The 21542-nt window shown below is 37.2% G+C and overlaps 1 protein-coding gene across 3 annotated transcripts in view; it reads right to left on the bottom strand.

Annotated features, from left to right (window-relative positions):
* Nucleotides 1-21542, bottom strand: part of VPS54 (VPS54 subunit of GARP complex) — a 49649-nt gene that overhangs the window by 24600 nt on the left and 3507 nt on the right. For all 3 annotated transcript variants that reach the window (XM_026712882.2, XM_026712884.2, XM_087919318.1), the window contains exons 3-11: nt 17068-17229; nt 14735-14976; nt 11295-11373; nt 11011-11045; nt 5870-6001; nt 4807-5192; nt 3254-3380; nt 1961-2068; nt 199-254 (exon numbers count right to left, since the gene is read on the bottom strand). In XM_026712882.2, the coding sequence (XP_026568667.1) occupies nt 199-254; nt 1961-2068; nt 3254-3380; nt 4807-5192; nt 5870-6001; nt 11011-11045; nt 11295-11373; nt 14735-14976; nt 17068-17203 (1301 nt within the window). In that variant the 5' untranslated portion in view covers nt 17204-17229. The remainder of the gene's footprint in view (nt 1-198; nt 255-1960; nt 2069-3253; nt 3381-4806; nt 5193-5869; nt 6002-11010; nt 11046-11294; nt 11374-14734; nt 14977-17067; nt 17230-21542) is intronic.

Raw genomic sequence — 21542 nt, 5'->3', positions numbered from 1 at the left:
ATTTTAATTGATCATTTCCCAGCATTACCATTTTAGCTAGCATCAGAATATTCCCAACCTTAAATCAGAATATTCCCAACATTAAATAATTCACAGAATGATGCAAAAGCAAAATTGCTAAAAAGCAAAGATATATCCATAAAAGTGTAAATTATTCAGATATAGAAAAGATTTTGAAGTGATTTAATTTATACTTACTTTACAACAACGTCTTTGTCAATTTCTTCTGTTTGTGATACTACGTTAACAATACACTGCATTGTACAAAACAAAAGTTTTAGGTTTCCACACAGATTTAATGCTCCCCAACCTTAACCAATTAGAAATATTTGCCTGATGCTAGGCTCAGATAAAATCAAACACTGAAAAATTAGAAATAAATTGTACAAATAAGTAAGATTTACTTATTTAGTATTATTTTCCCCCTACAAACGGGGGTGGGATTCAAATTTTTAACAACCAGTTCTGTGGGCGTGGCTTAGGTGGTGGGTGTGGCTTGGTGGTCATGTGACTGGGTGGACATGACTTGGTGGTCATGTTATTGGCTGGGTCTGGCCAACTCAATATCACTCACATCGAGGCACGCATCTCCTCGCCTGGCCTCTCATGACTGTAGGGATGCTGCAACAGTCATAAGTGTGAAAAATGGTCATAAGTCACTTTAAATGGTCACTCCACACAAGCAAAGTACCCGCAAAGGAGGGAAAAAAAACTCCAGAGACATTCCTCAGACAGGAAGTCTAGTCCTGCCAAGAATGTAATAAGGGTTAATGAAGAGGCAGTTTCTGTAAGCAACATCAGAATGTTTCCTTCCTGCCTTCCTTACAGGATTAGGCCAGTAATTTCTTCTAACAACCGGTTCTCCGAACTGCTTAGAATGTTAACAACCAGTTCTAGTGAATAGGTGAGAACTGGTAGAATCCCACTCCTGCCTACAGATTATTGTGAGGCTGAAGGCACAAACCCAGCTTCCTGACAACGTTAACTCAGTCCTGCTTCTGGTTTCTCAATGCATGTCGTGATAGTGGTAACACATCTGAATTGCAGAAATTATTCTCAGCAGGGCACCACACAAATCCCGGCCCCTATATATAGAAATTATGTAGTTTTTGTTTTTTAAATAATAGATACATTTAAATTGAGCCTAGCTTATGGGGTAGGAGCTGAATTCAAATGTTTAAGTAGAGCCAGACTTGACTGGCACTTGCATCAGTGAATTCTGGGGCTGACAGCTAGACTGGGAAGTCAGAAGAAGATCCCAGGAGAAGCCAGTGGCAAACCACTTCAACATTATTGCAAAGGAAGCTATATGGATTAAAGTCACCAGGAGCTTGAATGCAGTTTTATAAGCCCAAATATACAAGAAAGAAAGTTTGTTTTAGAAAGCCCTACATATGAATAACTAACTGGGTGCTCTCACTATCACACAAGCTAATCTACCTTCACAAGGGCATGTCACCACATCAATTCCCCTCAAAATATATTGTAGCACTTTGTAAAAAAAGGCTGGCAAAATATAGGGCATGATCATAATCTTTTACAGTAGGAGCTGGGTGACACTTTGAAACTCATAATTTTAAAAAGTTGCAATTCTCTAAACTCTAGCTGCTGCTAAATGCTATTATCAGACATCACTTGTGAGAACCAAGATATACTTTTCAATAAATTTAAAGCAATAGATTATGAAGCACAGTGTTCCTTGTTTTATACAATATTTAGTGAGGAATTATAAAACTTCCCAACAACCCATATTTTAAAATCTTAATTAGCTTACTTCTCCACATAGAAATGTGTAATCTATTCAAAGCAGTGTGATAAATCAACAGTACATGGGTTTTGGCACATTTTTGTAACTCAATTACTAAGAAAAGAGAAAGCTATTAAATTACTTTGAAATATAAAATTGCCTGCAGAATACATATTTATATATAAGATAGGTAAAATCTTTGAAACATGTCACCTGCTTTATTATATTCTTTGCTGTGGTAATAATTTCATCTCCATATATTTCAAAAAAATTCAGTTTTCTTTGCTTTAGAAGTCCAAACACTAATGATATAAGTCTTTCCTAGGTAAAGAGGGAAAAACAAAATGCGCTATAAAAAATGTAAAACTTACTATGCTAAAACATTAAATACTAAATTCAATGGAAACTGACCCTGTAATAGGGCTTTAGGTTTTAGGTGCAGAAGTTACAAGATCCTGGTGTGAAAATATACAGTGCATTCAGAAAGTATTCAGACCTCCTTCACTTTTGTCTATTTTGTTATGTTCCAGTTCCTTTGACCTCATGGCTTTTGCTCTGCTATAGTATGTATTGTCAGCTGTGAGGTCTTCTAACGATCAAGAGAAAGGGGAGGCACCTGAGGTAAATTTCACACATTGTTGCAATAGGTTTGAATACTTATGCCAATGTGATATTTCAGGCTTATTTTTAAATAAATGTATAGACAATTCTAAAATTCTGTGTTCAGTTTGTCATTATGAGATACTGAATTAATGAAGAAAAAAATGAATTTCAACAACTGCAGAATCAGCCTGCAGCATAACAAAATTGACGAAAATACTTTCTGAATGCAGTGTAATTGTGTATTTACTGGAGAAAGTTAAGACACAGTTACCATAACTGTGAACCCAAACCGAAGAAAGGACAAGCATATATTTTGATGTAACGAAGAAAGTATTTTTGGAGATTATAAAAGTTTTTCATGACTAGATTGAGGTACCACTACCCAATATGTCTAATTAGCAGAAAATCCATTATTCTAATACAAGAGCATTTCACATATGAAATAAATAAATGAAAAGCTTCTTGATTCTGCTATCTTTGTCTTAATATTTATATAGATTCTCCCTCTCCCCCCTCAATAAAATTTTAGATTTATAAGTTATAACATAGTAATACTTCCTCACTGGATAATACCAGTAAGTGCAGAGGAGGACGGAATAAGGAATTCATGCATCTTTCATACAATGCTTTTTCTGGTGTAGCCCAGAAGAGTATTAGCTCATATTACTGGCTCATGTTCAACTTGACCATGCTCATGTCCTTCCCAAATGTAGTATAGAAAAGAAAAGATGTACAAATGCAAACTGGGATCAGAATTAATGCTTATAAATCACTGGATATAATTCAAGTTATATTGATGTGGATTACTTTAATGAAAGGAAAAAATAAATAGTATTTCTGACTATGGATTTCAGATTGTGTCCTGAAGGCAATTGTAAATTTATTCAATATTGAACATTGTACCTCTTCTAGAATTTGACATTCTTCCTCCAGAGGTCGGCTTAAATCATTGTGAGAATAAGCAGAGAACTCTGCAATCATCATTTTATCTATCAGTTTTTCTAATTCACAAAGCTGTGATCCAAGATGCCTGTTTAGGATTTTTTTTAAAAATCAAGAAAAAAAGGTTTAGAGGAAATAAAAGTCAATATTGAGAAACATGGAGTGTATTACAATCATAATAATTTCTTTTTGGAATACATTACAGTTCCACTTAAAGACATTCTACTTTGACATTAACTGAAAAGAAATTTCAATTAAAGTGAGAACAAACTGATAAGAAACTGATTGCTTGCATTGTCTTGTTTACAAGTTCTTGGAAGTATCTGAATAACTACTGTTCCAATCAGGATGGCAGTCTGCTCTATCGATATTCTTATATTTTGAGAAATATTCTCTTATTTTATTTATTTATTTGGTAAATTTATATAGCTGCCTGTTCTGTCTCACCTTTCTTCTTTCCCAAAAGATGAAAGAGTACAAACTCACACAAACACAGGCAGGCAAGCTGGCTCAGACTTCACAGAGTTAATTCTTTGGAACTGATAATGTCCTTGGCATTCCAACACGCTCTGCCTGCCAAGTCCGAACTGATAACAAGTAAAAAGCTACTCCCAGAAAATTACAAGGCAGACCACAAAAATCATTCACAAAAAAAAAAAAAAAAACTGAAGTAAGATTAAACTTTGTCCCGTACAAAGTTCCAGCCAACAACACACCCATTTTTATCCCCTGTGGGGTGTGGCTCAATGACTCAGCTCACTCTCTGACCCTCCCACGCCTCCTACGTTGCTGCTCACGTTTCTCCCTACGACACTGCTTAGGATCCAGCCAACATTCTTCCTCTTGACTCCATGTCAGGGGCTGCTCCGATATGCCTTCCTCCTGATTAATCTCAGGCTGTTCCTCTCGGTTGTCTGATGAAACCTGAGGCATTATTAGGGAGGAAGGCATTGCCAGAGAGGAAGGTCCTGGGGAGGAAGGCATTCCCAGTTCCTCCTCCTCATCTTCTGAGTCCTCTTCCTCTGACAGCATAGGCTTGGGAATCGGAGCCACAACAGCTGCTCATCTTATATATGTGACTCTGAGCAGCATATAAAGTTAGAAATACAAGACAACATGACAAAATAACAAAAAACATAGCAACAAAATAATTTAAAAGCATTAAAACAAAAGAACCCTTAAAACTCATTTTCAACTCATCTTTCTTATATATTTCTTATGAACACCTCCCCCACTTGGGGGGGGAGGGCTTCTGCAGCATTGAAAAGTGTAAGCCATTGCTTTGCATGTGGCAAATTCACAATTGAATGTTAAATAAGTTTTATCTGATTGTCATATACTGCCCAGAGTCACTGCCTAGGTGAGATGGCTATATAAATTGGATAAATAAATTTCCCTCTGCCTTCAAACACAATTAAATTATTAAATATAAAAATGACTTAGCTGTCTACATACAAAATAAGTTAACAATTATATGATCATGCATATCTAATGAAATCTCAAACGTTACCTACCGGAAACTGTGTATGCCCTGAAGCTCCTGCTGTAGCACTTCCTGTGTGGTTGCAATTAAGTCTAATGCTCCAACAAATTCAGAAGTAGACAACAATAATTGTACTGTAGGCTGTGTTTGGTGTACGGTTGCCATCAACTTCAGCTTATTATAAGCTTTTATACAGTTATTTCTACTCAGTGATAAACTTAATACTTTAAGAGATCCTTCACACATGACTTTGTCTATTTGGCCTATCTTGTCTCGAAGCATTTTTACAGCCTGGGAAGTTTTCTTGAGGTAGTCTTGAAGTTCATGCTGAGAGGTCATTGCATGAAAAAAAGCTTCTGATCGGAGAGAGATCTGATGAGCAATATTTACTTCCACAATATCCAGATAGTGACTAAGCTTAGGAAATAAAAAGAAATCATGTTGGATTTGATCTATCTATAAAAGTCATTATTAAAAAGCCAGAAAATTCATAGTGTACTTCATTCAAAAAATTGCATCTAAAATACTTCATACAAATATTTTTTTACAAATTATTACCTGTAAAACAGACCCCTTATTTAGCACTAAATTTTAGCAAAAACGAGTATATGATCAAAATCAAAAGGTTTCCTGTATAAAACTGAGAAACAGTTCAGTGTTTCTGAATTGCTGCCATTCTTCAGAGAAAAAAACTATTCTTCCCTTTCTTGGAAGTCTCTGTGATCTAGTAGAAATTACTCTGTGAATGTACCAGAGAGATGTATTTTCCCCAAATTTTCTGACCCATAAATCCTAATTTATCCAAATCTAATCTAGTTTAAAGGCTGGAAAAATACTAGAGCAATATAGAAATTGGCAGAGTGGTAGTTAGTTGCAAGCACACATACCTGACTCTATTTCTGACCGACCTTTTCCAAAACATATTTAGAATTTGCTTTTTGTGAGGGCTGCTATTAGAATGAAGGCTCGCTGGAAAATGAGACGGACAAACATGGTATCTAGATCTTACCCTTCATTTGTTTTTAAACAAAACAACATGGCATTTCAAGAAAATTATTTTTAATCACCGTAATGAAAATATGCATATTGTTTACCTTTTCTTGGAGTAGCTTGGAGGAAGCTGCATCATGGTTTCCTTTCCCAGAAGCAGTATTAAAATGAGACCAGGGTAATACTGCATTAAATGTTAAGGGATCATCCAAGGCAAAATCTGGTTTCATAAAAATCTGGGGGGGAAAACCCACATCTCACTTATAAATATAATTGATGGATTCACTACATACTATAATTCAGACATTATAATTATATTATTTGCTTATCAGCTTTTTTCAGGAGTGTCACAGTTCATGCTGGGTATAAATTATTTAGAGTTTAAATCAACCAATCAATTATACCATAATGTATTTATTTCTATGCTGCTGCAATCATCTGACTCATGATGGCTGATATTTTAGAAAACCAATTTAAAGCATCCATAGTGACCTAAATATCATTTTGGTTTTGTTTGTGAAAAAATTATTAATGGTAAAATAAGAATAAAAGAAAACAAAAATGGGGGATCCAAACAGATTAAAACAATTCTTTCTTCAACATATTCCTGAATGCACCAGGCTACCCTTAAGGAAAACTCTTTCAGAGCACTGAGTTACCCCCAAACAGAAACACAGCAGAGCCTTGGTCCTCATTTATAATTCGTTCTGGAAGAGGAGCCAAATATTAAAACCAACGAGGACCAAAAAAACCCCCAACTGATCACATGACTTGCTATTTCTGCCAGGAAAAATAGTCAAGAGGGAGCCAACGCCACCAGCTAGTTCTTCCTTGCACACTGACTCCCGAGAAAGACCAGTGCCGAGAGAAGATTTCTGCTTCAAAATGCATTGAATACTGAATTCAATGCATTTTGAAGCAGTTGACTGCCGAGGTACTACTGTACTTCCTTCTTTCAGCCCCCTCCTTTATTTTCTGAAGGTGAGGCACTTGGAGAGGTTTTCTGTACACAATCTGATAATCAGGTTGGATCATAGGTTTCCAGGTACTAATCTAAAAAAGGGCTATGTAAGTCCAAACCAGCACTTTAAATTACATCCTGTTATACTGATATTACAGACCCTGCAGCTAAGTAGCAGTCAGTGCGGGGTCTGTAATATCAGTATAACATGTTCCAAATTACAGGAACCAGTTAACATACAGATTGTTGCTTTTTGGACTAATTACATCTCCCAAGTAATCCTTAAAGACATTCCCATATAAAATGAAACGCAATTGACTACTGGTGGCAAGAGGTGTAGTAAGTTTTTCTTGCCTTTCTAGCCATAGTTTGCCTCTTGCCGTATCCGCAGATGCTATGAGTCCAGGAGGATCCCTCATTGAAAGCCTCTGTGCCTCCCTGTCCAAACATGACATTGATGGAAAGACTTGATAGACAGACAGCACCTAAAATTTGTAAGGCTGAGCCTTAGGGTTTTATTTCCCATCTACAACCTAAGTGTTTCCAGACGGGTAAGACATCAATGAGCATCTTCCCAAAAGCCTAGAGTGCCAAATTGTAAAGTTGGCTATCCTGGTGATACTGCACTCCAAATTGTGAGAGCTGATTTTTAATGTTATCAAAAAGTAGGGGAAAGCAGACCAAGCTCTATGAAGAGGCCACATCCTTCTCTATACTTGACTGATAGCACCTGCTGAAGGAGTGCCTCTATTTTATTTTATTTTATTTTATTTTATTGTCATTGCACCTCTTACAATGAAATCAAATACCCTCTTCAGTGCACATCATGACCATGACCATGAAAATAAACACAAACACACATCCTTCACCCTTCACACATTGAACCAGAAACCCCCGACACCACACCAACACTGCACTATACAGCAGAATTCAAAAAGCTACTGCCCTGGGATAGAAGCTGTTTTTCAGCCTATTTATCCTTGTTTTTATTATTCTGTACCGTCTGCCAGATGGCAATAGTTCAAAAAAAGGGTTCCCAGGATGAGAGGGATCTTTGAGAATGTTTAAAACTTTCTTAAGGCAGCGGGAGCTATAAAGCTCTTCCAAAGAGAGGAGAGGGCAACCAATGATCTTCTGGGCAATGATGTTAACCCTCTGGAGTGCTTTCCTATCTGCCACTGTTCATTTGGCAAACCATACACAGGTGCAGTAAGTAAATATACTCTCTATGTGCAGCAGTAGAAAGTCACCAGCAGTTTCTCATTCAGTTGTTGTTTTCTGAGAAGTTTCAGGTAGTATAATCTCTGCTGGGCCCTTTTGACCAGTGCTGCAATGTGAGAACCCCAAGTCAGGTCCTCTTTTATGGTAACACCAGAAACTTAAAACTGGCCACTTGCTCCACTAGGTCTCCATTTATAAGCAAGGCCTGGATGTCTGATCTGTTCCTTCTATAAACTCCTTGGTCTTACTGGTGTTGAGGACCAAGTTATTGTTTCCATACCACGAAAGCAACAGGTCCACCTTATCTCGGTAGGCAATCTCCAGCTCCATAAGGTGATCCAGTAATTATAATGGTTAACACTATCAAAAGCCCGTGAGAGAGTCTCCCAGATCCAGATGGATCCTCTGCCTCAAAAAAGCCAAGCATCTAGCAGTGTACAATCTAAAGAAAACTCCATCAATTTCCTTAAAGTTTATAGGCCAGAAGGAATCCTAGATAATGCAACAAGATGACATCCTAGTCTCTACTAAAAACCCCATTCATAAGGAGTCAAGTTTTGACAAATCTAAGTGCTTTTACTTCCAAAGTACTGCTGTGCTGTGAAAATCACTGATTATATGGAATTCCCTGTGTTGACTTTTTCCTTAATAGGAGGTTTAGTCCTTCTAAAATGATCACTGGAGAAATTAAGAAGTTTGGCCTCCCTTACTTCAAGCGTAGGTCTGAATAGGAGCACGTACTTATGCATTTGGTTACAATTATTTTTTAGTTATGTTCATTTGAATAGGTCCCATCATGTGAAAATCAGAAGTAGCAATCAATTTAATCTGGATTGAGCATGATTTAAACATGGCAGTTATGCGTGATTGAAATATTTCCCATATTCACATTATATAATGTCTCCAGGATCTATATGTATTGGGGTAGAGATTACCTGAGACAAAACCATGGTCACCATGGAGATTATCAATTCCTGGGCTTTATCTGATCCTGGCTCTGAAGCACTGAGTTTGAAGGTCCCCAAAAGAAAGAGGTGTGGCTATCCATCATCAGCCCGGAACAGATTCAGGAGCCCAGGGAATTATCTCACTAGGGAACAGGGCAGATAGTAGAAGAGTAGGATCTCTAACTTATCTCTACAATTTGCTTTCACACCCTAATATCTCAAGAAGTTTCCATAATCACAGAAAGAATATCCCTACCTCTTTCCACTTCCCTGGCTGTAGCAACAAGGCTGAAGGATCTAAAATCTGGTAAGTCTGATTACAGAGAGAGTGACACTGTTACCCTTGCCTGTAAAGCAGGGGTCCCCAACCGTGGAACAATTTCTACCGGGCCACCGGTTTGCTGGGTGCCGCCATCTTGTTTTGATGAAAAAGTGCTTCCGGTGAGCTTTTCCGGGTAGAAAGCGGCGTTTGGGTGCTGAAAGAATCCTCGCACCTTAGTTTCATTGGGGGCGGCTTTGAACAAAACTAAGGCGCGAGGATTCTTTCAGCATGCATGGCAAGGTGAGCCGAGCGACCGTCCCGAAGCCGTCGCAAAGCCCATCAACACAGGTACAAAGGAGGAGTTGAAGGTGGCGGGGAGAAGCAGGGGACAGCTGGCTGGCCGGTCGCTCAGCTCGCCTTGCCGTGTGTGCTGATGCCGGTACCGGGCCGCGGATGATTTTGTGATGCCGGTACCGGGCCGCGGCACAAAAAAGGTTGGCGACCACTGCTGTAAAGTATGTCAGATCTGCCTGTTTGTCCACAACCAAACTGTGAATGAAAGAGTTTTTATTACAGACAAATGTGGCATTTACCACCCTGAGGCTGTTACCCCAGCAATCTGATCACCTGGCCCCCAGCCACAGGTGGATGGATATGACGACAGAAATCAGGATACAAAATGGCATTGTTTGAGAAATGGGTTATGATGCAAAAAAGGCTGAATTCAGATTCATGCCCAGTTATCTCAATCCAACTCCAAAATAGTATTACTCCCTTTTTTTTCTAAGCATGTCAGACCAATTGTTCTGAGTTTTCTCTTATTGTTTTGGCCATTTTTAAAGCAAACGTTTACTTGAAATTGGCAATAAATAAAAATCGAAATGCACAATATTGTTAAAATGTTTGTTGTAAACTAAATTGGGAAATTTTAAATTTTAACACCACGGCTTATGAGCAGACAATGAAAGAAAGGAAAAGAAGACATGTAAATCTGGATTTTTTTTTTGTCATATTCTAAATGTTAGTCCAACAAAGGTAGATAAAATAAAATCTTACAAAAGGAAAAAAAAAACATGGAAACAGCAGAGAACTGTGCTAAGCTTTCTAAATTGCATACTTCTTTGTATAAAAGAGTATGTCTATTTGTCTTCAGGTCATTTTTGACTCCTGCTGATTGCCTGGACAAGTCCCTGCAGTTTTATTGACAACGTTTTCGAAAATGATTCGCCTTTGCTTTCTTCTTAGGTCTAATTGACCCACATAACTCATCATGTCTAAGGCAAGGCTAGAAATTATCATCTTCCAGTTTCTAGCCTGGTGCTTTTACTACTACACCCTCTCCCTTCCCCCGCAAAACACTGAATTATTAAAGAATGCATTACCATACACACAGTAAATTATTAGGCCAAATATTTGAATAATGCACTTTTTTCTTCGTATAGGTAATCCTCAACTTACCACCATACTTGAGCCCAAAATTTCTGTTGCTAAGCGAGAAATTTGTTAAGTGAGTCTTGCCTTATTTTACTACTTTTCTTGCCCCATTTGTTAAGTGAATCCCTGCAATTATAAAATTAGTCCCACAGTTAAGTGAATCTGGCTTCTCCATTGACTTTGCTTGTGAGAAGATCGCAAAAGGAGATCACGTGACCCCAGAACACTGCAACTGTCATATATGTGAATCAGCTGTTAAGCATCTGAATGTGACCGTGAGGATGTTGCAATAATTCTAAGTGTGAAAAATGGTCATGTCACTTTTTCACTGCTGTTGTAACTTTGCTGTTGTAACTTTGTCAAGCAAACTGTTGTCAATCAAGGTCTACCTGTATTTCCTATGAAATATTTTAATCATACCTTAGGTACTTGTTCCAGATCTGTCCTGGATTTATCTAGGGATAAAATTAAAATTAAACAAAATTAATTTACATGATAATTTGAATTATATACACCCTCAAGAAATTGTTTATTCACTGATTATCTGTTACAAAATAATAATAGGCAATAATAAAGGCTTTATTTTTAGAATTTATACATTTTTAAAATTTAACTTAGAATATATTAAATATTATTCTAAGTAAACCCGACATATGACAGATACTGATTAAAAATTAGAAGAAAAAATAAAAACGGAACGCTACCATGAGTATGCAACAATGTTCTGTCAAAAGTATCTTTAGGAGGACAAATACTCTTACATTTCTCATGAATCTTCTCTTTCTGTAAAAGAAATCAGATAAACAAAATGTTTGGCTTGAAAAAGATGATGAAAAACATTTTTCTAATATGTTAATTTCCTTACCCAAGGATAAATCTTTGTCAAAAACTCACTGGGAAAATAGAGTGTAAGTGACATAGTATCTACAGCATAATTAAGAATTAATATCTTATTAATTACTATAAAACAGTGGTTTTAAAATTCTCTAAATTCTACTCATTCTAATTTTATCATTTACAAAACTAGTAGAGCTAATTCATTCAATGAATTAGGTGCAATCCAAGCTGGCTTGATTATCTGGGAGGAGTTTGATTCTGTTTGTCTTAAAGTAGTGAGCAGGGTGCTTGCGACTTTTAGGTTTGCCATTACTGTTTTAGATGCATATCCCTCTGGTTAGCTAAAGCCTACCTAAAGGCAATGTGTGATTGGTTTTGGCACTGGAAGATTCCACTTTGAGAAAGAAGGTGGTGCTACTGGCTCCCAAGGAAGCAGTGGTCACTCCTTCCTCAAGAGATCATTGCTATTTTGGACAATTTCTTCCAGTGTCTAACCTTCCTATTTTGGAGAAGATTGAAGAGAAGGTAGTAGCACAGCAACTCCAGTGAACTTTGGAATATTTTCCAGACCCCTTTCAATCGGGATTCAGACTTGGGAATGGGACTAAGATAGCACTGATCACACTTCTACATGATCTCTGGTGGGACCTGTCCTGTCTTCTGGAGCTGGTTCTGATCAGTGAGAGAGGTCCAGCTTCAATTTAATTCTAGTAAGATTAAGTGGCTCTGATTTTTACGATCCTGTGGTTTTGGGGATATCCCATCTCTTGCTCTGGATGGGGCTGCACTACCCCAGATGTTGCAGCTACAGTGTGTGCCACTTGCACCCATTCCTAGACTGTGTCAGCAATTACTTTTGGTATCCAGTGGTGGGATTCAAATAATTTAACCACCAGTTGTCTGCCCTAATGACTGGCTGGGTGGTCATGGCCAAAGTTGGTGTAACCGGGTTGGCATCATGTGGCCAGCTCGACATCACTTGTGTTGGGGGGTGCCTATGCTGGTCCAGGCAGGTCTGGGAGGATCCATCGTTTCCAACAGAGGAAGGTGAGACCAAGGTAAGAGCCAAACCCTTGTCCTCCAGAGCAGCCTTGCTATCCCTCTCAGGCCAAGCAAAGGACCCCTGGACATCAGCGCAGGCTACCCAGAGCCCTGGCCAGTGGAGGGCAAGCCTGGGAGCTTGGTCCGCAAGCTCCCAGGGCACTGGGACCCCACAGCTCAGCCCGACTTCCCCAGCTGTGCTTACCTCCACCTCAAGGTTGCTAGTGCTGTGCTCATTCTCCTTGGGCACATTACTCATGGTGTATATAGGTGTAGGGGTAGGGGTAGGCAAAGTGTGTGGGTCAGAGGGAGGCCCATTCCCTCTCCATGTGTGGAGACCCAGCTTTGTAACCCAAGCATCCTCAGCAATAGAATGGGAGACCATCAGGAGAGGTCAGGAGGAGGGGACAAGGGGATGGCCAAAGGGCAGCAGGCTGCTAGTGGCCAAATGCCAAGGCAGGACTTCCCTCAAAATCTGACTACCTCTCATTATAATCTCCTTCCTTCCTTTCCTTCTTCTTTCCCTTTCCTTCTTTTTGCTTCCCTCTTTGTTTTCTTTTCTTTCTTCTTTCTTCCCCTGTTTTCTTGTTTTCCTTTCCTTGCTTCTCTTTTTCTTTGTCTTTCCTGTCCCTTCTTGGATGCTCAAATGCAAAAGGGGAAACATTTCCCGATACCTCCTTGCCTTGTGATCAAATGCCACTTTTACTGGTAGTTTGTGGCCAAAGACTGAGGACAAACCAGGCTCAGTTTTTCCTGTGCTTGGATTTAGTGGGAGAGTCCATGGGCAACAACAAAACTGTCAGAATCTGGCTGTGATAGTTGATCAGAGCTCCTCTGTTTTTTTATGTACAACAGCTTTAGCGTTTAGGGACAGAGGTAAGTTAGTTGCTTTTCTATCAAAACATAATCCTTAAAAGGGCTCTCCTGTAGGGAGCCTGACATGGTCTAATTCAGACTGGAAATACAGCAAAAGAAAATATTTTCCCCACTCTGCTTTGTCTTGTTTTCCACACTGGAAATGGTTGTTTGCAACACACAAGGAGGGGATACTTTCCTAAGAACTCACAATTTAAGAATAACAATTTTAACTTGGATTGCCAACAAAGTTGTCTGTGACAAAACAGAACACAATATTGCTTTCTCTTTTGAACTGGGGCATTTCCAACTAAGTGGTCTCTCCTTCCTTCCTTCCTTCCTTCCTTCCTTCCTTCCCTCCCTCCTTCCCTCCCTTCCTCTTTCCTTTTTTTAAAGCTGTCAGAGACTCCTGACAGAGACCTCCCATTTTGACTCTTCCCACATGGTTGCTTTAGCGTGGTTTTTAGCTCACAACTCCCAGACTCGTGCCTGTGTATGTTTGTGTTAGTGTGTGCCCCTTGCAGCCCGGCAATGTGACTTTGGAGAGGAAAAGTTTAGGATAGGCTGGGCTGGTAGGAATTGAGAAAAACAAGTATTGTCAAAAAAAAAAAGAGCTTTCGTTAGCATGCAACCTACAATGAGCTTGCAGGCTGCAATGAGTGAGACACCTCCCCCTGTCCCTCCCTGCATGCACACATACCCGCATTCAAACAAACTTCTGTGATGGTAGGCTGTACACTAACGAAAGCTCTTTTTTGCAACACTTGTTTTTCTCAGGCCCCATCCTCTCCCAAAGTTTTCCTTTCCACTGTCACAGCTCCAGGCTGCAAGGGGGGAGATGTTAGGTACACACACACACGTTGGAGAGATGAGCTGAGAGTCACACAAAGGTCCGACAGGCACAGAGGCAACGATAGAAGGGGATGAAAATGGAAAGCCTCTGTCCATTAAAAAAAAAACAAAACACCTGTGGAACCTCCTGTGCACATGCCCAGGGGGCGGGGGCGAGGCGGTGCTGCAGATCTAAGGCTGGACCTAGGTGAGGAACCAGAGAGCAACTAGAGAACAGCTGGGCCGCAGGCGTGACTCTAGGCAAGCAGCCAAGGTGAGTGGGGTGGGGCCAGCCAGTGGGGCGATCAGCCGGTTCGCCGAACTAGCCAAAAATTTAACAAGCAGTTCAGCTGAACTGGTCCGAACTGGCTGAATCCCACCTCTGTTGGTATTTATATATATTATATATTTATCATCATTAGAAGGATTCATTTTTGCAAGTTGGTTCCTTTCATGGTTCTACATTATTTGGACTAAATAATTTAAAGATACCAGGAAGTCCATTTGAAATTTAATAATAAGTAAATTTAAATAGCAAATATAGATGAGTTTAGTATATATACATGCAATTTATTTTTACCTGAACAACTTCTTGTTGGTATGTTACAAAATGTTCCTTGTTGATTTGTGAGAGGTAGAGTGAAGGCACGATTTCAATGTCCACAAAATCTTGTCCCCATGTTTTTGTAAAGAAATCGGATTCCCTTTTTGTCAATCGAGGATCATTTAGTGCTGCTGGGAGATTTACTTTGGAATGATAAATAGTCCATCGATGTTGATCAACAACTAAAGATGGGCTGTCACATAAGTTACTAGGATCACCTGCAAGGCAAAAAAAAATCTAATCATGGAATATAATTTAGCAAAATAACATTTTGCATAAGTTTAGAATTATTCCAAAGGCTGATTTTAGAGTAGTTAAACCATACAAGCCAGTATTTAAAGAATTATTGTAGAGCAAGATAATGTATTAGCTGGACTTATAGGTATCTGAATTTAGTTCACCACATTCTTGAAACCAGAAGAGTAAGCACATTCTTCTTCGTTTTATGAATATTAGTATTTATAGAAGAATAGAAAATTGTGGACACAATACTCTCCATGATGCAGCAAATAAGTTTGTATCCAGAAGGTAACCTGAGATATCATTAAAAACATACTTTGTGAATCCTAAGAATAGCAAACTGCACCCATTACAATATTTTACAACAGCAAAGCCATTATAGTTTGCTGATTTCCCAGACCAAATGGTAGCAGAGTTCATTAGCAGGGAAGAAAGAAATATTTGTGCCCCATCCATTACCCAGATAGCACAGAATCAAGTTGGAACTATTCCTGCTAGAACCTTGTTTAAATAATAGCACAAAAATGTTATGTTCATTAATTTCTAAGTCCTGATTTACTGGCTCAATTGCAAGTTGTATTTCTGCCAATACTTTGGAAACTTATTTTTCTGATAAGATTAATGTTTCTAAGAATTTTTATGGGACTTGCCCAAAAGCAAGAAATAAATAAGCAAGATTTAGAAAGGTCAGGTCTTTACTAATTTACTCTTTCAATTTACTCATGAAATAACAGAGTATTTTGAAAATGGCCTATATATTGTCATATACATTTGAAAACTGCCTTCATTTTAATTTCAATAGTTAAGGATTAGTGAATGATTCTTTCTTCTACTGGTAAAAACTGCTGTTGTTAATTACCACCTCAACTAGGCCAAATTATATGTAGATAGGACAGCAATTTGTCTACTCTCCATTTCTTGCCAGTAAAAATGACTGGTAGGGTTGTACACATTCTCAGATTTTTAAATTGATATTTAAAATACTTATGACCTACTTGTCCTCCAATTTTCATTCATTCAAACTGGCTGAAACTAGAATATTCTTAGTATTATATACAAGTGGTACACCATTACGTCAATAAAGCAGTTATATTTACATATAATTATTTGGAGACGTGGGTACTCTATCTTTCTTATCTTCATTTTTAAGTGCTTTGGTTTTATTGTATTGAGAACAGTTGCTGGGGTGCATCCACAGTTTCGTTGTATTTGTACAATGACAATAAAGTTCTTCTAATCTTCTAATCTAATTTGAGTAAATTATTGTGAAATACTAAGCAAGCCATACATTTTCAATATTTCACTATTATTTCCAGTTGTTGGGTAACTTGGAAATTTCTTTCATTTAATCTATGCCAAATAGTTCTAAAGCTATAATATATTTTATATAAAGAAGAAAAATTATTCTCATCACTCACCAGATATTGAATATAAATACACTGACTCTGGATTTTAATTTTAACCTTTGGATTAATGTATTCTGTACTTTTGTAATCTCTCTTGTTATGCCAGACATCCGTTTCTAAAAAAAGGTTCCCTTCTGGGTGAATGCAGAACTTGATATCAAACATTCAATTTGGATTATTATGTATTCTAATATTTATTTTCAGGTTATTTGTAAATTATCCCAAAGAATTGACATTTATTATCAAAAGCCTTTGATAACGAATTACTGTATTAAGTCTCTGTAAATTCCATTCCACTCAGAGCTATTGTCAGGCAAAATCTATTCCTGAATGTTAATTCACAACATTTTAGTAGCATGCTCTGATAATATACTTTTCAACACATCTTTGTTTCATTTTTAATTTTATCACTGACAATTATCTGAATAACTTGACCATTCTCTGATATCCATTATTCTTAAGAATATATTTTGCTTATCTATCTATCTATCTATCTATCTATCTATCTATCTATCTATCTATCTATCTATCTATCTATCATATGCTAATCCTTAAGATACTACCACTCAATTTGATAAATGAAAAAATAATCCAACTATCCCTTTAAAAGACAAACGAAAGAACAAAACAACCCAGTTTAAACATCAAAACTTATATTTCTACCTGTGGGTTCCTTGGGGCACACATCTGGGAGCGTGCGTACTGGTCGAAAACATTTGGAAGAATCCATTTCTTTTTTAAACAAAGCATCATTGTTCTTTGACTGAGGCACTGGTGAAGACCGGTGGCTTGAGGCCATTGCATAAAATCACTACTGGATAAATACTGGATTAAAATATATGTATATTTATTTAGACATGTCCAAACACCATAGGAGAATAATGAAATATATAGTACTTACAAGTGGAAAACATTTACAAGAGTAACTATCAATACCTCACACAAAATTAAACCAAATTAAAAAATTATTACTTCAACCAAAGTGCTAAAGATTATATACAAGTAGTCCATGATTTACCATTCATTTAGACTTATGACTGTTTTCCACACTTATGACCATTGTAATATCCCCATGGTCATGTGATCAAAATGTGGAATATGGCATGACAATGAATTTATGACAACTGTAGTTTCCTGGGGTCATGTGATCCCCTTTTGCAAACTTCTGACAATCCAAGTCAATAGGAAAGCCAGGTTCACTTAACAACTGTGTTACTACTAATTGAACAATTCACTTAACACCTGTGGCAAGAAAGCTCGTAAAATGAGGCAAAACTCACTTCACAAATCTTTTCATTTAGCAACATAAATTGCGGTTGTAAGTTGAGGACTAACTGTATTCTGCAATGCTTTATCAGTGGCTGTAGGTAACAGAGAAAAGGAATGACAATGAATAATTTGGATGGATTAATCTTATACAGCGTGGGTAATACACATTTCCTAAATCCCCAATATCTTTTTCTCCAAGTTACCTGAAAGTTATCTTCAAACTCTATTCCCAGCCTCAATCCTTTTTTTTTTAATGAACCTTGTCTCTTGTTTCTTTTTGTTTTGCTAATGTAATTTGGTTCATCATTTCATCCCCTTCTTTATCACAAGTTATATTCCCTTTATACTGTAACTTTTTCATTCTCTTTCCTCATTTTTTTTTCTTACCAAAGGCCCAACAACAAGGGAGATACAAAGTACAATAATAAATATAAATCTTCGGACATCATTTTACTGCCTTCAAGAGAAAAGGGCCTCTGAAATGAACTGCAAAATGAAGCTTTATTGAATTATTTATTGCTAACAGCTATTTGTGTGCAGCCATAATTTAGAATCTTATGGATAATTAACTTCAAAAAGCCACTGCGTCTGTCAAGATAATGGCTGGTTCACATATTAGAAAAACAATCATCAAAAGAAGAAAAAGAATAATATTAGTGTATATTATGTTTCTCAGATGTCATTAAGTAGTGAGAAGCATCCTGATATGCTCTCTGATACTTATACAATCTAAGCATTTGCAATATCTCAGTTCTTTGGACCACAATATTATTTCTGGACAGATATTAAATGTTAAAAAAAAAATCTATCCCGCTGTTCTTTCAAAAGCATTAGTTTTAAAAAGTTTAAAATTACATCAAGAGATGCAATATCCATATTTCCCCAAAACTAGGCCTGAAAGCCAGAAAAACCCAAACTCCGTCATGCCAAAACAATAGGAAAAAAAAAAACCTTACATAGATAATCCTTGACTTATGACCACAATTGTGCACAAAATTTCTGTTGCTAAATAATATATCGTTAAGTGAATTTTGTCCATTTTACGGCCTTTCTTGCCACAGTTTTAAGCAACTAACTATAGTTAAGTTAGTAACATGTTTTACCAATAAAGGAGAATATTTGTAGTTCAGGGTTGAAATGAGGGATCCTTGATGCTCTCTGAGCATGCATGTTTTCTTGCAGATGTTTCACTACCCTAAGTAGGTAACATCATTGATGCTAGTAAGGAGTGCTGTTCGTTGTCAGTTTATATTCTGGTGACTTGCTTGTCTGTATGGATGGGGGTGGTCTTAGAGATTCTTTGGTTGAGCTGTTTACTGATGGCTCTTTGGCAGTTTCTTGATTGGGATATTGTTTACTTGATTGTTGCTCTGGAGTTAATCCATACTGATCTGGTTGCTTAAGTGAATCTGGCTTCTCCATTGACCCTGCTTGACAGAAGGTCATCACATGACCCAGAAGACTACAACAATCATAAATGCATGCCAGTTGATAAACATCCAAATTTTGATCACATGACCATGAGCATGCTGCAACAGTTGTTAGCTATGAAAAACAGTCATAACAAGTCACTTTATTCAGCGCCATTGTAACTTTGAATGGTCATTAAACAAATGGTTAAGTCGAGAACTACCTGTATTTTTTTACTTTTTACGGGAAAAGCTTTAGAATTATATGCACTTTAATGAACAGAATAATTTCACAATAGAGATATGCTGTGTCCTTTCTGCTGCTCTTCTGCTTCTTTGGAAGTGTTCATTTAAGGTCAGCACCAATCTTGCTGGCATGGAGGAAAGCTATCAAAACCTCTCTAGGGTTTGCTGCTAGGACAATTTTCCTCAGTATGGGCTGAGAAATAAATTTGTATTGAATGTTTGCTTTTATTTTTCCCCTCTACTTAATTATTTTAATTTTATTTTTTCCAATCAATTCAGAGCCTTTCTGGAATTGAGTAGCATATACTGAGTAGCATTTCAGAAATATATGTACCGTATGCATACTGCTTGCAGGTAACTACTGAGTTACTTTAATAACCATAGTTTTCCTTATGGGCCAAGCACATTTAGTAGGAATAAACTTGACTTTTAAATAACTTTGATCAAAAGCTAAATAGCTCACAACCCAAACTTTTAATTATGTCCCAAACAACTCACAGCGAAGCCTAGGCCATATAGAAGGCATGCACTGTCCATCTGGATTTCTCAAAATCAATTGTTAATGATATCAAATTCTACTGTTCCTTGCACTCTAAACTAAGTAAAGTTCTAAATTCAATTATCACATGCTGATAATAGGTTAGATAAGAGCAAACAAGAGCTATGTTGATTCAGAGAAAGCAAAGTTATTATTGATTAGCCAAAGGGCAGATTATAGGGAAGGTAGTAGACTATTGGTCAAAGAACATGCTTCTTTGATTACAACAATTTCACTGGCATTTGGTCCTTTTTCAGTCAATTCAAAGTGCTATTTATGATTTATAAAATCTGATACTTCTTTGAAACAAGCTACTGAAAAACTTTTCCTGTGACCCTGTGGATTTTAAAAATCCTTAATAGATACACTTCTTTCCCATCCCTATTGGGGGATCTGTACTAGCAAGCAAAAGAAGAAGTAAAAAAAAAACAATTCAAACAGGAATTTGGCTTTTAAGAAATTCATTTGGAGAGATTTTAAATAGGATATTACTTTCCTATTTTACTTTTTATGTTAATTCATAATTTCAATTTGTATTTTAATATACTGAAAGATGCCTTGAATATTACAGCATAAAGATAAGCTCTACATTTAATAATAACATTTCAGTATTTTGTGCACTTAAGTTACTTTGAGGATGGGTTACTTTTGAACCAGTAATAATCTCTTAATTTATTACATGGGGTGAACAGGTAGCCTTTGACTTATGACTGTTCATTTAACGATGGTTCAAAGTTACAGTGGCCTCAGAAAAACTTACTTATGACCTCAAAATTACAACCAATACAATACAACTATGGTCACATGACTGCAATCTGAATGCCTGGCAACTGGGCCTCATTTACGAGATAACTTTCAGTACCATTAATCAAGACATCCTTCTTTAGGAATCGTATAAATTTGGATCTCTTGTCTTTTAACTCTTTGCAGATGAAATGGAGGAAGAGTTTGCCTCCTAGACTGAAAAAGTTGGTCATCCTACCTTAACTAACCTCCCTCCAATTCATTTAGTTCACATATACAGGTAGTCCTCAACTTATAACAGTTCATTTAGTGACCATTTGAAGTTACAATGGCACTGAAAAAAAGTGATAACCATTTTATACACTTCTGTCCATTGCAGCATCCTCATAGGCATATGATTTACATTTGGGTGCTTGACAACTGGTTCATATTTATGATGGCTGTGGTGTCCTAGAGTCATGTGATCATCTTTTGAAAACTTCCAGCAAACAAAGTCAATGGGGAAGCAAGATTCACTAAACAACCGGGTTACTAATTTAACAACTGAAATGATTCACTTAACAAATGTGGCAAGAAAAGTCGTAAAATGGGGTAAAACTCACTTAACAAATTTCTCACTTAGCAATTTAAATTCTGGGCTCAGTTGTGCTTGTATATGGAGAACTATCTGTATTGAGGCAACAGGATTTTATCAGTTCTAAATTGTTCTGTTCTATATTTGGCCATTTCCTCCCATTTTTGGTCCTATATGATGTACCTCCCAACCTAGTACACAAATGACAAGGGCAACTAATCCTTTCTTTCCTGTTACAAACCTCTTTCTCACTTTGGAAAAATCTAATATTTTTGCTGCAGTGCATTTTTAATGTCCTTCTGATCTTGCAAAAAGTATAATGCACAATGAAAAGTGATGACAGTGTGTATTTGTTTAA

The sequence above is a fragment of the Pseudonaja textilis genome, chromosome 1, assembly GCF_049901715.1.
Source record: "Pseudonaja textilis isolate UNSWEBS1 chromosome 1, rPseTex1.2, whole genome shotgun sequence".
Taxonomy (NCBI): domain Eukaryota; kingdom Metazoa; phylum Chordata; class Lepidosauria; order Squamata; family Elapidae; genus Pseudonaja; species Pseudonaja textilis.
The sequence above is the reverse complement of the archived record's forward strand: the minus strand, read 5'-3'. Positions and strand labels throughout refer to the sequence as shown.